General features: G+C 46.4%; 1 protein-coding gene across 20 annotated transcripts in view; it reads left to right on the plus strand.

The window, feature by feature from the left end:
• The window catches only part of EP400 (E1A binding protein p400), a 103,378-nt gene extending 89,510 nt beyond the window's left edge, over positions 1 to 13,868 (plus strand). For 17 of the 20 annotated variants that reach the window (XM_061603275.1, XM_061603287.1, XM_061603285.1 and 14 more), the window contains 8 exons: positions 488 to 692; positions 1,713 to 1,876; positions 3,300 to 3,512; positions 5,554 to 5,746; positions 7,436 to 7,569; positions 8,292 to 8,456; positions 8,664 to 8,741; positions 11,330 to 13,868. In XM_061603275.1, the coding sequence (XP_061459259.1) occupies positions 488 to 692; positions 1,713 to 1,876; positions 3,300 to 3,512; positions 5,554 to 5,746; positions 7,436 to 7,569; positions 8,292 to 8,456; positions 8,664 to 8,741; positions 11,330 to 11,599 (1,422 nt within the window). In that variant the 3' untranslated portion in view covers positions 11,600 to 13,868. The remainder of the gene's footprint in view (positions 1 to 487; positions 693 to 1,712; positions 1,877 to 3,299; positions 3,513 to 5,553; positions 5,747 to 7,435; positions 7,570 to 8,291; positions 8,457 to 8,663; positions 8,742 to 11,329) is intronic. The other 3 variants (XM_061603282.1, XM_061603281.1, XM_061603288.1) reach the window with 3 other exon arrangements.
• Positions 13,869 to 15,124: the final 1,256 nt, after the last annotated feature.

A 15,124-nucleotide genomic window follows, 5' to 3' on the forward strand; every position in this document is an offset into this window, starting at 1 on the left:
TTCAACTTGCGATCCACTACAATCCCTGTGGCCCATCTCGTCCGGCATCCTGTTCCAACCGGATAGTTCTAGGAAACCTGCCATCAAGGCGTGATAAGTCCTGTTTTGTGTTTGGCTGGCAGCCCAGAATTGGAAACCATGGTTTAAATTGGGTTTTGCGAACCATGGTTTGTGCTAACCATATTTTTTTTTTGTTTGATGCCTGAATTGATGAGCTGTAGTTACTGTGGCCATTGTTCTGTGTCTAACGGCTGCTGCTTCTTCATGAAGAGTGAACTGAGAGGGAGGGAAATAGAAGCAGAAAGAACACACACACACATATATAATGTTTTGTTTCTTGTACATCTAGAATAGCAAACTGGTTTGGGTTGGTAACTGCGGTTAGGGCACACCATGGTTAGCTGTGATATCTGAATCGAGCCATTCCGTAATGGCTAGATTTAACTCAAAAGCTGTGAGGATTTACAGCTTCAATCCTTTCTTTTAGACTTCGGGAGGGACTGCTGCAGCCCAGGTGGTGCATACTCAACAGAGAGCAGCTACCGCACCTGCTGCATCTGCGGAATTGGTGACCATAGCATCGACTCCAGGGGTTCGAGCAGTAACATCTGTGACAGCGTCAGCTGTTGTCACCACTAACCTGACCCCAGTCCAGACCCAGGCGAGATCCTTAGTCACTCAGGTTACGCCAGGTAAAGAGTGTAAAATTTTGCATATTCTAATATTTAAGGAATGTTAAAATCTACCCTATGGATACCACCAGTTTGAGCAAGTTAACATCAGCTGCTCACTTTTAATTCTCTGCTGGCTTGACCTTATACAGTTTTAATATTTAGCTCAGGGGTTCCCACACTGTGGTCTGTGGACCTTTGGTGGCCCATGAGCTTCATTCAGGTGATCGGAAATGTGTCTGTGCACGCATGGTTGGAGCCAGGAGACAGCACATCCGCCGCATAAAGTATTCCTATTTTAATTGTATTTTGAAATAATTGTATGTTGGTTGCTTCTCTTATTTCTTGTATATTGTATTTTATTGTATTGCGGTTTGAATTCTATGGAATTCAAACTGTAATGCAGTAAAATCCGTTTAGCGCTGTGCATTTACAATTGCTACATCAGGCAAAAAATTCATCAGATGGTCCACCAAGATCCTCAGCTGTTTTCAAGTGGTCCATGGGGGAAAAAAATCTGAATCCTTGATTTAGCCCGTGGCTGGAGAACAGCCTCTGGAGATGATGTTGGACTCACTCTCATCATCCCTGACCATTGGCTATGGTGGCTGGGGCTGATGGAGTCCAGCAACACTTGCAGGGCCACAGGGCTAACCCAGGGATGGAGAATCTTTTTCATCTTGAGGGCCGCATCCTCTTTGCAGCTGCCTTCCAAAGGCCTCACATGAAAGAGGGTGGAGCAACTAATGTAAATTTTGCCATTGTATATTTTCTACACCCCCTCACACCCCTCTCTCTAGCCTCTATCCAGGCAAGTCACGATCAGAGTTCAAAGGCATATTCCAGCGAGGCAAAAACAGTTGACAAGGGTGGAAAACAGGGCCGGTGGGGGGTGTGGCCTTTTGACGGACTAAGATATTGTTTCTTGTAAGCTGTGCTGCTGAAACTATTTGCTGCTGTTTTGAGGGGTTGTTTTATGTACCCCAAAACCAACCAATTGGAGAAATAACGTTTCCTTTTTCTTTCCTTTTTTTCTCCCAGCAGCTCCTGCGAGTGTGCAGCTGTCAGGGAAGACAATCACCCCAGCTCACTTTCAGCTCCTGCGGCAACAGCAGCAGCAGGCCGCAGGTCAAGTCCAAGTCCCCCAGATCCAAGCGCAGGCCCAGTCGCCAGCCCAGATTAAAACAATGGGGAAGCTATCCCAGGTGAGGGAGGCATGAGTTGGTTTGCTAGTGCAGCACTGGTTCAGAGCACCCTCTTAGTTTCTTCTTAGGGATCTGCTTGTGACTTCAGGCTGCTCCCAGATTTCAAGGGCTCCGAATGGCTTGTGGAGGTCAAATCCTGCAGTGGTTTATAACCAACGCAGCGTTTCATCTTTGTGCTTCTCAGCACACTTAAAACGAGTAACAAACACCAGTTGGCAATTTGAGAAGAGCTTGTGTTCTCCTCCTCCGATTTATTAAAGATTTTATTGAATTTATAAAACAAAAAGAACGTTCAGCATGTACAATTAGGGGATATACATGAAAGACATAGTTTTCACGGTCACATTGCAGAACCACCCATCTAATATTAACGGTTGAACGAGATCAGTAGAGGAGAACATTTTTTTTTGTTATAAATCACAGTTAATGAAGTCCAAATTTCACACACTGGTACAGGTAATGAATGTTGCAGAGAAGAAGGGAAATTTGGACCCCACCGATTGTTTTAACACGTTGGAGATGGTGTATGCTCTGCTGTAAGAAAACTAGACTTTGGCCCATACACATAGTCCAAATTCTGAAACAGGAAAATCTGACTTCTGTACCTGATAGAAGACTTACATAAACTGGGCAGATTTGCATCATTTAGTTATGGGGAAGGTTAGGCTGAGGAGCTGGGTAGGGGTCTGAAGCCTTACCTCCAGCCTCTACAGATCTTCGTTGCCCATCTTTCGCTTCTGAGATGCTTTCCCAATACAATCCTTGGAGCCTATCTTTATAGTCATAAGCGTTGGAAACTTGCTCTTTAAAGCCAAAACATACAAGAAGAGGCTCTGGGGAAGTGAGATCCTGCTCCCAGTACCAGATTCTTTTTGTCTGTTACTTCCATAGCACTCGCATATTTTTGATAATGTGACATGTCATTTTACATTTGCATCTAATTTAGCAGCCTTCTCCAACCTGGGGCTGATGGGAGTTGTAGTCCAAAACATCTGGAGGGCAACACAGAAAGGCTGCCATATACTGAGTCGGACCACTGGTCCATCTAGCTCACTACATTGACTGGCAGCGGCTCTTCAGGGTTTCAGGCAGAGGCCTCTCCCAGCCCTAACTGGAGATGCTGGGGATTGAACCTGGGTTCTTCAGCATGCAAAGGAAATGCCTTCCCACTGAGCAATCAGGCTGGGGAAGGCTTACAGCATAACTTGCTATGTAAGAGGCGCTCTGTTTTAGGATTTGCATGTTCAATGAAACTTGGTACTCTGTCAAAAAGAAAAGCTTCATGAAATGCATGGCGGGAACAATTAAACCATCTCGAAGTCTGTAGTTGGTTCCAGTGGCCAGCTCTCTCGTGGCACCAAAAATAATTTAGTTAAACCAAACGTGGTGGTGATGGTGGGATGATGATGCGTTCTCCGTTTAGGAGCAGCTCCTCAAGTTGCAGAAGCAAAAGCTGCAGCTCCCCCAGCAACAGGCCGCCCAGCAACAGGCACAGCCTGGAGCCCAGCAGCAGGCCGCTCAGGTTCAAGTGCAGCAGCAGCAGCAGCAGACCCAACAGCTCACAGCTGTCGCAGCGCCGAGACCGGGGGCAGTCCTCACTGGCACCACCGTCACAAACCTCCAGGTTGCACGCCTCGTAAGTCAGCCTTGGAAATCCTACAGAAGTTAATGAGCCTGCAAAAATTTTGGCTAGCCTGTGTTTGGGGAGGAGGGACCAAGATCGTCCTCCAGCAGCCCCCATTGCATTTCTGCGCATTCTCCTTTGCCGGCCTGCTTGGCTTCTCTGCTGACTGCAGAGGAGGAATGGAGTGCTCTGTCCTCCTCCACTGGCTCAGTCTCTCTCTTGCATGATGGAATTCTGTGGTTACCAGGCGAGTACTTAAATGCAAGGCTATGGTAGCCTTGCACTTAAGCACTTGCCGGTGGCCATACCATTCTGTTCAATTAATGCTTTTTATGTGAAGATGAGGAGTCAATCTACTATAGCCATCCTCTATATCTGGGGAGCAGAGCATGGAGGATATACCCTTTCCCTGCCATTGACCGCCAAGCACCTGACATTTAGAGGGTGCTGCTTGTGAACATTGTGGTTCCATTTAGCTCTCCCCGTCTCCATGGATTTGTCTAATCCCCATTTGAAACTGTCTGAGCCAGCTTTTCCCAACCGGGTGCCCGCCAACTGTTTTGGACTATCAACATCCCGTCAACTCCCCTGACCATTGGCCAGTTGGGCTGATGGAAGTTGTAGTCCAAAACATCTGGAGGACACCTGACTGGGGAAGGCTGATCTAAGCCATCACTGCATCTTCTGGCAGCAAATTTCATCAGTTAATTAACATACTGTGTGAAGAAATGTTCTCTTTCACCAATCCTGAATTCACTGCCACTTTCATAGTGTTGTGGGCATAACTTTATGAACCTCCCTCATAACATTTTTCAGTCTGAGGGCTGCATTCCCGTCTTGGAGGAAGGGGGGCATTGTATGCCAGTGATGGGCGGGGCCAAAGGCAAAAGTGGGTGGAGCAATGAGTGTTCGTTTTACCTTTGTACAGGGAGCTGTATCCAACTCTGAGCAGACCCACTGATGTTAATGAACCTAAGTTAGACGTGCCCATTATTTTCAGTGGGTCTACTCACAGTAGGACTAACATTTGAATACACCCCTCTCTGTCCTCCATCCTATCAGAGTCCAGGGACGTATTCCAGCCAGTCAAGAGCACTCAGGGAGGGTGAAAAGCAGGGTGTGGCCTGGGGCAGCGTCTTGAGGACCAGATGGGGGAGGGCTGTATTTGGCCCCCGAGCTTGTTGTTCCCCACCCCAGCTCTGTTGCATCTCTTTGCACAGTCTGGTAGTTTTCGTGGGCCTCTAATGACTTGAACTTCCATGGGTATGCAACAACAAAATGCTCCCTCTTGTCCCCACCCCCAATGCTATTCCTCATGGTTAAGGAGAGGGTGGGGAAAGCATGAATATGGAGGGCAGCTCCTTTGGTTTGAGTGCTAACAGCCAGAGAAGGGTTTCAGCCCTCGCAGTGTAACAGCCACATCTCATGGACTTTTCTTTTTTTAAAAAATATCCTCCTGTATTGTTGAGTCCTGTGTGAAGGGGAAACTCACCTTTTCCCGGCAGACGGTAGCAGCGCAGCCACTGCTGGGCTCACGTCCCTCTCGCAGCTCCGGCAGCCCCGAACCTCTGTGACCGTTTGAAGTGGCCGTCCTCCTTCCCCTCTCTCTGGATCTTTGGTTTCATCCCCCTGCCAGCTGAAGCAGATGCCCTCCATCTTCCTGGCCTGGCTGCTTGACATTCTTCTTTCTTAAATTTTCTCTCTCGAGCTTTTATTTCCTCCCTTTTCATCTGTTTCCCTTTGCTCCCTTGGGTGGCTTCTCTTGTGCTCAGAGTGGACTGGTGAGACACCCAAGACGTTCTCTGCTGCTGCTTCCTTGTAATATGTTTTAAAAAGAAAAGTATCTTGGGACCTTTTAAATCGCATTCTGGAGATACTTAGTTCCCTCTTCCTCTTATCCCAAAAGGACCATGTTGTGCTTCAGTGTCATTCTGCCCGGAGCATCTCGAACAGTGTTTCCCCTTCCTCTATTAGGTGGCCTTGGTGTGGAATAGCTTGAGTAGGCAGATCTCCTTTTATGCCTTTGCAATAACCCCAATTCCTTACTGCTTAGACTCGTGTTGCTGCTTCCCAGCTTCAAGCACAAGGCCAGATCCAGGCCCAGACGCCGCAAGCTGCCCAGGTGGCATTGGCGAAACCTCCAGTGGTGTCTGTCCCTGCTGTGGTGTCATCTGCAGGGGTCACCACCCTCCCTGTAACCGTCGCTGGGATTAGTGTTGCAATTGGGCAGCCGCAGAAGGCAGCAGGTATTTCAACCATTTTCCTGAACCTCTTTTGTTGTTCTGGGCTGAGGGGGAATGACATTTCTGAGCAAAATGGAGCTTTTCATTTTAGGCCTCTTTTTCCTTTTCTTGCTTGAGAAATGCCAAAAATGTCTCTGTTACCAGAAACTGGCTAATGTCTATGTCGTACTGTGCTTGTGACTGTAAATTTTTTTTTTTTTTAAAAAAGTGTTTTTAAATTTGTATATTTGTTTTTAATTGTTGTAAACCGCCCAGAGAGCTTCAGCTATGGGGCGGTATACAAATGTAATAAATAATAATAATAATTCTGACTGGCGGATGGCTCGGAATATTCCGCTGGCCAGGGAATCAAACAGATTGGCTTCCAGCACTTATGGAAGCAAAGAGAGCGGTCAGTTTAGTCATAACATTTTATGTCTTGAGGACCAGATGGGGGAGGACTGTATTTGGCCCCCGAGCTTGTGGTTCCCCACCCCGGCTCTGCTGCATCTCTTTGCACAGTCTGGCAGCTTCCGTGGGCCTCTAATGACTTAAACTTCCATGGGTATGAAACAACAAAATGCTCCCTTTCGTCCCGTCCCCCCCAGTGCTATTCCAAGGACTGGAATAAATACTTTATTTGTTATAAAGCTTAATATCCTGCTTTTGTTAAGAAGTTAATCCCAAGGTGATGAAAATAAAACCAACACAATAGTCAAACAAGTATGTTGTGTTACAACAGCAGCTCGTAAAACAAAGCAGCCGGACCAAATACAAGCTGCAGACCAAATTGGTCACTCTAAAAGGCTTTCCTGAAGGACTGTATTTCTGTGTGGCACTTGAGGGTCCACAGTTGCATGAAACATCCCCTCCCCTCCTCCTCCTCAGGACTCCCCTGCTTTAAATTGCGCTCTGTGCACAAGCTCCTGCCCACCATATTGCTTACAGACGTCCTGCTCCAACCACTAGTAGAGGGTAGCAGCACTGAGAGGAAGGAGGAGGCCATTGAGATTCATGTGTGCCTTCGAAAGGCCCTCCAAGGAAGCTTCCCTGTACTGAGTCAGACCATCTATCTAGCTTGGTGTTGTCTCGAAATCCTGGAGAGCCACTGCCAGACAGGTGTCCTCTCCTAGCCCTGCCTGGAAATGCTGGGGGTTGAACCAGGAGGGACCTTCTGTATGGAAAGCAGGTGCTCTGCCACTGAGCTGCGGCTCTTCCCCAAAGACAGCACACAACTGTGGGAAGCCATCTTATTATGAGCCAGGCCATTGGTCCATCTAGTTCAGTATCGTCTGCACTGCCCAACAGCAGCTCTCCAAGGTTTCAGACAGGGCTCCTCTCCCAGCCTTGCCTGGAAATGCGGGGGGTTGAACCAGGGGCATTCTGCCTGCAAAGCAGGTGTTCTACCACGCAGCTACAGCGCAGGGTGGACGGCGGCCCTTCTTACTCCGGAGCTTGGAAGGGCTGATCATTGCAGCCTTGGCAGTGAACTTCAGAGGTGCTTGCCTCCAAAACTCAGCGTGTCCCCAGATAAAGGCCTCATCGCTCTGGGAACAGACGTGTGGGGCCACCACCGATTTCAGGTTGTTTAGCAGCCAGAACTGGTGAGCTTACTGACAAGGGTAGTGTTGTGAAACGGTTTGTGCCCTGTTGGTCCTGAGGACTGTGAACAGTGTCTCAGCACTAGCAGCATTCAGTCTCTCTCGCACACAGGAGGACAGACTGTGGTTGCTCAGCCGCTGCACGTCCAGCAGCTTTTGAAGCTGAAGCAGCATCACCAGGCAGCCCAGCAGCAGAAAGCCATCCAGCCTCAGGTTGCCCAAGGGCAAGCGACTGTCCAGCAAAAGGTATATGTCTCTTGGGTCCTCTTGCTTTCTGTGCAAGAGAAATGCAACACTGCATTTAGCATTAATTGGGGGGGGGCTGGATATGTTGGCTATTAGAATCATGCTGAAGATGGAGGCAAGTCCTGTTGGTGTTGTAGACTCTTACCTAGAAGTAAATGGTCACAGGAGCCAACAGCTGTGCATGGCGAAGATTTACATGCACAACTGTGCTCTGGATTTAGAGAACTCTGTTCTATTTTATTCATTATAGCCAGTGTGGTGTAGTGGTTAGAGTGTTGGACTAGGACCTGGGAGACGAGTTCAGGTCACCAGTCAGCTGTGGTGCTCACTTGGGTGACTTCTCTCAGCCTCACGTATCTCACAGGATCATTGTAAGGATAAAATGGGGAGGGGGAGAACTACGTACACCACCTTGAACTCCCTTGGAGAAAAGGGGGGATATAAATGGAATAATAATATAATATTTAATAATAATAATGTATATCCTGCCTTGCCAACAAGGAGCTCAGAGCAGTGTGCTTGGGACCCCACTCCCACTGTATCCTCTCAGCAACCCTGTCAGTTAGGTTAGACAAAGAGATAGTGACTGATCCAAGGTCAAACAGTGAGTTCCCTGGGTGAATGGGGAATTTGAACGTCGGCTCCTGCGGTTGTGGTGTGATGTTTTTAACCACCACTCTGCACTGACTCAGGAGGCCCAATGTTCTGTTTTGCTGCTTCAGATCAATGCCCAGCAAGTCACGGTCCAGGCCCAACAGCAGACGTCGCAGCAGCAGCAGCAGAAGGTCTATGCTGCGCAGCCAGCCATTAAGGCACAGTTCTTGCCAACGCCGATTTCTCAGGCCCAGAAACCTGGTGGAACCCAGCAAGTCCAGACCCAAATACAGGTATGGATGCCATGGCTCTCTTTGGTGAGGATCAGCAATCGCACCGCAAGTGCCTCTCCTGTTTCCTTGCAGTTGTTCAGTGTCTGTTTCGTTCCCAGATGAATCGGTGTCGATCCTACAGGCGCCAGTTTAAGATAGACATTTACTGAATACAAATTACTTTTTTTTAATCATGAACCACCCCCACCCCATGTGTTGTTCCTAAAGGTTGCAAAGATTCCACAAGTGGTCTCACAACAGGCGACGGTCGCCAATATTCAGCAGGTGGTGTCAGTTTCCCAACAGGTAAGGTTCACGGAAACTCTTTTCCACGCATGTGTGGCTAGAACTGCTGTCTCCGTAGATGCCACACATCTGCTTTGAGCAGCTGGATCTTGCCCACTCTGCTTTACTTTGAGGATCCATTACCTGATAGCACAGGTGTGGGGAGAACTTTTGGCCCTGCAGATGTTGCTGAACTGCAACTCCCGCCTTCCCTGACCAATTGCCATGCTCGCTGGGGCTGATGAGAGCTGCAGTTCAGCAACATCGGGAGGGCCCAAAGTTTATTTATTTATATTTATTTATTATACTTGTATACTGCCCCATAGCCAAAGCTCTCCGGGCGGTTTACAGTAACTAAAGTTGTCTGCTCCTGACCTATACTTTGGTCCTATTACATTTTTTTTGAAAAGAAGATGGTCTCTCTCTAAAGAACCCTTACTCATTCAACCTGTCACAGCTTGAACTCTTCACCAGAGTGTGTGTCCCCTCCTATTTTAGGGTGACAGGTGGCAGGTGAGCTCTTCTGAAGATGTAGGCTCCTTGAGTGCAACGACTTGTCTATACTTCAAGCCAGGTGTGGGGAGCCTTCAGCCCTCCATATGTTGCAGGACTACAACTCCCATCAACCCTCACAGTATGGCCAAAGATCGGGGCGATGGGAGTTGTCGTTCAGCAACATCTGGAGGGCCAAAGGCTCCCCTATTCCTGCAATGAGATTAAGAGTCATTGGGGTTTCAGACCTCTGCAGGGTTGAAAGGCCTATTAAATGGACACTGGACTGATGGATCTAGGTGAATTTATTTTTATCCTATTTATACTAAAGGGAATTAGTTTTCTGAGCCACCAGTCTTTCTGTAGTCGAAACAGCACCAGCCCAGACATAAGAGGGGAGGTATCCGCTGGCCATGGGGAACCCCACAGTTTGTAGAAGAACAAAAAAGGGGGGGTGAAGGGGGAAACCAAAATGGTCCAATGAGGACTGAGCATGCTCAGTGGCCACAGAATGCTGACTGGATGGGGAAGTACTAGAAAACGAGGAGCAGGAGGAATAAGGGGATGGATTATCCTGGAACAGGGCTGGGTGGCTGAACTCCTGAACCCCACACGTCAGCATTTTGTTGCAGAGCCTACTTTTTTTAAAATACATTTTATTTATAATCTGCATCACCTCCAGCACATAAGTGCTCTCTGGGTGGCGCACAATTCAAAATGCAATGAAGCATTAAAACAAAACAATCTGAGACAAAATGAATCATAGCAGTAGCAGCGTGTAAAATAAAAACCTCAACGGGAAATAAATCAATGTAGCACTCGGTCTTTAAAAGCCTGGGTGAATAAAAAATAATTCCACCTGTTGCCAAAAGAAATATCTGGCTTGGTGCCAGGCCAGTCTCCCTTGGGAGAGCACTCCACACTCAGGGCCTTCTTAACTGTGGTGCCCTATTATGGATTAGCACCCACTTGCTGATAGAAGACAAAGGGGCCAAAAGAAGAGAGCCTTTGAGGAGAATCTTAGTAATTTCTTGGCAGTTCGGTGGGAACTTTGTGTTGCTCCAGCTATCCCTGGTCGACCTCTGGAATCGGAAATGCCTTGGGATGTGGACCTGTTTGCTTCCAAGCACCCTTCCCAGCTTATTAAAGGTTGCTCCTATAGTGTGTCAGCACCCACCTTTTTAACTCTGTTCTTGTTGTGTGTTAAACAAGTGTTGTCTCGTTATCTTTTTGGTGCCTATTGAAGACTCTCCTTTCCCAACAGGCTTGTTAAGTAGATATTTTTATCCTTGCCTCTTATCTGTATTGGACGTGAAATTGTTTGTAATATATGCTTTTATAGTTAAATAGCTTTGGGGTTTCTAGGAAGTGATTTGTAAATTAAATTAGTTCCTTTGGGTTTTCATGGAGCTGTGAGCAATGAAACTGCGCAGACAGCCGTGCCCGTTGAGGAAGATGTGTGACAAGTCCGACTGAACGTGGCCTACAGTCCATTTTAGAGCCTACTCTGTGGTGACAATGGCAGTGAAAGAACTCTTTCTTCTCTGCCACCGTTGCATCCGCGCAGTGTCACCCAGTAGAGTTTTCCTGAGTGCTGAAAATCCTGGTACATTGCAGCCCACGCAGAGGCAATGAAGACCCCCTCAGAAATCCATTGTGATCAGTTTTTTAAAAAAACAAAAAACCATAGTGCAGATAAAATCTCATGCATCCATTTCAACTGAAGACTGCAGGTGGATTGCAGGGTCAGTGGGTGAGTATGAGGCTCCTACTGCTCTTCTCTGTACAGATAGTTTCTGTTTTGTACAGCATGAGAAACACGGACAAGATTCTTGGCAGTTTGTTGGGGCCGTTCCCTGCCCCATGCCCCAAAATGTAATGCATAGACTTAAGGATTATAGGGTGCACAAACACCTGAGACTTACGGGACTCTTGATCATTTCCACATTTCAAAACTTGCGTACATTTCTTTAAAAATCTGAGTGACAAAGTATAACTTCAGAAATAATCCATAGAAAGGATTTGACCATCTAGGAAAGTGAGGTATTCACTAGCGAACTGTTCCCTTAATCTTTTCCTCTCCTTCCTCTTCCCCCTCCCCCCAAAAACAAAACCAGGTTCAAGCTCAGCCACAGACAGTGACTTTGTCCCAGACGACAGCAGGACAGCATCAGGTCCAGGTGATCCCTGCCACCACCGCCACTGCTCAGGTGCTCCCACAGAAACTGGTCCAGCAGCAGGTTGTCACGACTGCATCTCCCCAGATTCAGGCTGCCGCAGTGCAGAACCCAGCCCAGGCGCCGACACCATCCGATGGCCAAACTCAGCAAGGGAAAGTGCAAATGAGGGCTCCGGTCAGATTAAAGGCACCCAACAAGCCCAGTTGAGTCTATGATGATGTTGCAGCAGTGAGCAAAGGAGGACACAGCTTTCCGTGCTTCCTGCAGTCTGGCGAATACAGGCCAGGTCCTTGCAGGAACCTGCAGACTTTCCCTCTGTAGTCGCTTCAGCAGAGAGCCTGTCCCACAAAGCTGCGGATACATGTTGGGGCTCCTTGATTCCGAATAAAATTCTGAGGAAGGCTGCTTATTTAAACCATATATATACTGTAAATATATAAAGACTGTGATCTCTGCCTGTTTTCACAGAAAGATAAGCAGAGGTGACTTCCAAGCATCAGTAGGAATGTGTATGAGTATTCTAGCATATCGCCATCACTGCCACAGGGAAGTCCTATTGAGTGGGCTTTGAATGTCTTTAAAAGGCAGTGCCGAGTCAGTGGCAGGCAAAGAATCCTCTCCACTGGTTTTGGAGTTGAGCTGCGACAAGCCCTTCATAAGTTGACAGTGAGGGCTGGTGGAGTGGGTGGGTTGTTGGAAGCATTTGCTGCAACATTTAGCTAATAAATGTGAAGATTTGTAAGTATCTGTAATTACGAACCATATTTCAGTCGCCATTTTTGTAAGTCCTTTTTTTTAAAAAGAATTTGCTAGTTGTGTGTCAGTTTATTCCGCACCCCCTGTACAGTTTTTTGAAGCACCCACCTTTAGGCTTTCATTCCCATTTTTCACTTTTAAAGTAATAAATCTAGGCATGTGACTTTTGGAGAAATAAATACTATGTAATAGTAGCTGTGTGTTTAACATTCAGGCCTGTTTCCACTCTGTAGGAAATTAAGGATGGAAAACGTCAGTCTGAATTTTTCAGTTGTGTAAGAAATTGCATCTAAATGTTCATACTATTCTTTTACTGAAGGGTAAGAAACAAAACCTTCAGGGAGGGCATTTGGATTGCTAATTTTGCAAATTTTGTCTCCCTTACTGGGTGTTTTTTTTTTTAGTTCCTGAGCAACCAGAAAGCACTTTGGGAGAGCAGGCTTCCCCCTATCCCCCTTGCACATTACCACCTTACTAAAAATCAAAATGTCTTTGCCATGAGTTTAAAAATGGACACTTCTTCCAGACCTCCAGCTTGTCTGTTTTAGCTGCTATGCTGCAGTGTGGTACGAGAACAAAAGGGGGATATTGTGAAAAGCTAGGGAAAAAAGTAGGTGAGGGCCATGATCAACAAGACAAGAATATGTGTGCATACCACAGAGTTATGATCACATGATTGAGTCTTCTCTAGGGCTTACCCAAAGCTTGTGGGTCACAGTGGGCAATGTGCCCAACTCTTGTGGATTGTGCCCAATGCAAATTCTTGTTCTGCATACATAAATGATTGGACTGAACCTTGACCAGTATCCAAGAGATCTTAGGCAAGAGCTAGGCATCTTACTATTTTGAATGTGCGGAGACGCTACCCCTGATTTATTCAAATAGTTTCCTCCTCCAACATACAGCTTTTCTTGGAGCCTCAATTTTTACACTTGTGGTGTGTTTCTTTTTCTGGATAGTGTTTTGTACATGAAAGTAGAGACAGACCAGCCCTCCTTGACAGGGTTGTACTGTTACATTTATTGTTTGTGAGAACTGCTTATTATATGGACAGTAAAATAATTAAAATGCAAACTAAAGGCAACAACAACAGACGATATTAATTGGAAACCACCCAGAATATCTCTTTGCATTAGCCCAGAGGTAGCCAACCTGGTGCCCTCCAGATGTTACAGACTATAAATCTCATCAGTCCTGACCAGCATAGTTAGTTGAAAAACACCCAGAATATCCCTTGCATTAGTTAGCCTCTTTGGAAACAAATGGGTCTTGCAAAGAAGCTGGTTCCCTGTGGTTGCTATTTAGTACCGTATACCGATATCCATACTTTTTTAAAAAAAGGTATAGCTCGCTCTGGTTTTACTTTTGAAAATGTTTTAAATCTTTATTATGTGCATAAATGCAGAGGGGTGTAAATGTAAAAAAAAATACAGCTAAGGATCCCCCCCCCCAAAAAAAAGTCAGGCTCAGTGTTCTGGTTTTGATTGTCAGCAGCAACTATGCCTATTTATGTGGACCGTGAAGGTGAAAATTACACTGTCTCTCCCTTTGTCTCTCCCTCATCTTCCTCTTCCCCCTAAAAAAAAAAAAAAAGTGTTAGGAAGCCGGTCTAACTTGTAAATATCTTTATGAACATAAAGCATTTGTACTTGACCAGTAGGATTGTAAGGACTTGTGGTGTACCCTACCTGAAACTGTAATAAAGTGTACATTTTTATAACATGCTCCTGTCATTGTTTCTTTGCACTTTTGTATTTTGCGTTGCTTGCTTTGGATCTGTCTCCTTACCATGAATTTTTCGTTCCTTTGCCTGAGGACCTTGAGGGAGGAGGAGAATAACACTTTCCAACAGCTTTCCTGGTTTGACCTTTTTATCAAAATGTATTGTCTTAAGAGATTAAAAGCAGGACTAACTTTTGTTTGTGTCTGTGCATGCTAATGTGATTTTTTTTAAAAAAGGCATCCTCTTCTCCCCAAAATAAAACGGGGAGAGCAGGTCTTGAAAAAATAGGCACAGTCTCAGTATAGGTTTAAAGAGCAAGGCTCCACATACTGATCTAGGGGAGAAGGGAAAGTGAAAAGCAGCCATTGCCACCCATGCTTGGCATGGGAGTAAGCATAATTAAATGGAGACTGTTTTTTGGGGGGGAGGGAGCAGGATGCTTCTGCCTCAGTGCCCTCCCCCCTGCCCTCAGAGCCATTACTGGGGAGCAGCTCCCCTAAAGTGGGCGGAGCAATGAATGTAAATTTGACATTTGCGTACAGTAGGTGAGTTTCAAGACCCACCTCTCTCTATCCTCTGGCCCAAAACATTTGAGGCATTCCCAGAGTTCAAGAACACAGCCCAGCCCAGCAAAAACACTCAAGGAGGGTATGAACAGGGCCAGTGAGGGATGTAGCTGGGGAGAGTCGTGGGGGCCAGATAGAGAGGCTAGGAGGGCCAAATCCGACCCCCCATTACCACCTGAGGTTCTCTGCCCTCCCCTTTTCAATGTCTTGTTAAATCCCCAGGTGGGAAATGAATGCCACTCGACTCCAGCCGGAAAAGTGCTTTATACATCAAAATAGTTAAGACACCGTTGTTCTTAAGATAAGGAATAACAGTCATAAAGGGAAGAACTATCGTTGCAATTTATTTAAAAAATTGCAACATCACTTTCCAAACTGCCTCAAAAAAATTATAAAAATGCCGCCTTTTATTTTGAAATGTATTCAATGGAGTTAGCATTGACTTGACTTTAATTATACGTATAATACAGTTTGTCTAGATCACGATTTCCTATTGTGCACGACTTTTCCTAGGATCGTCGCAGACTCAAAGCTTCCAACTGTCGTTTTTTTTCTTGTTTTTTAAAGTCACGAGAGAAACTCGGATCCTCGTACATTTTGGCTGGGGCGCCCTACTTTCACGTGCGCGCGCATTTACCAGTCAGTAAGCCCTACTGAACCCCGCGGACCTTACTTTCCGAGTAAATG

This window comes from Rhineura floridana, chromosome 19 (genome assembly GCF_030035675.1).
Source record: "Rhineura floridana isolate rRhiFlo1 chromosome 19, rRhiFlo1.hap2, whole genome shotgun sequence".
NCBI lineage: Eukaryota > Metazoa > Chordata > Lepidosauria > Squamata > Rhineuridae > Rhineura > Rhineura floridana.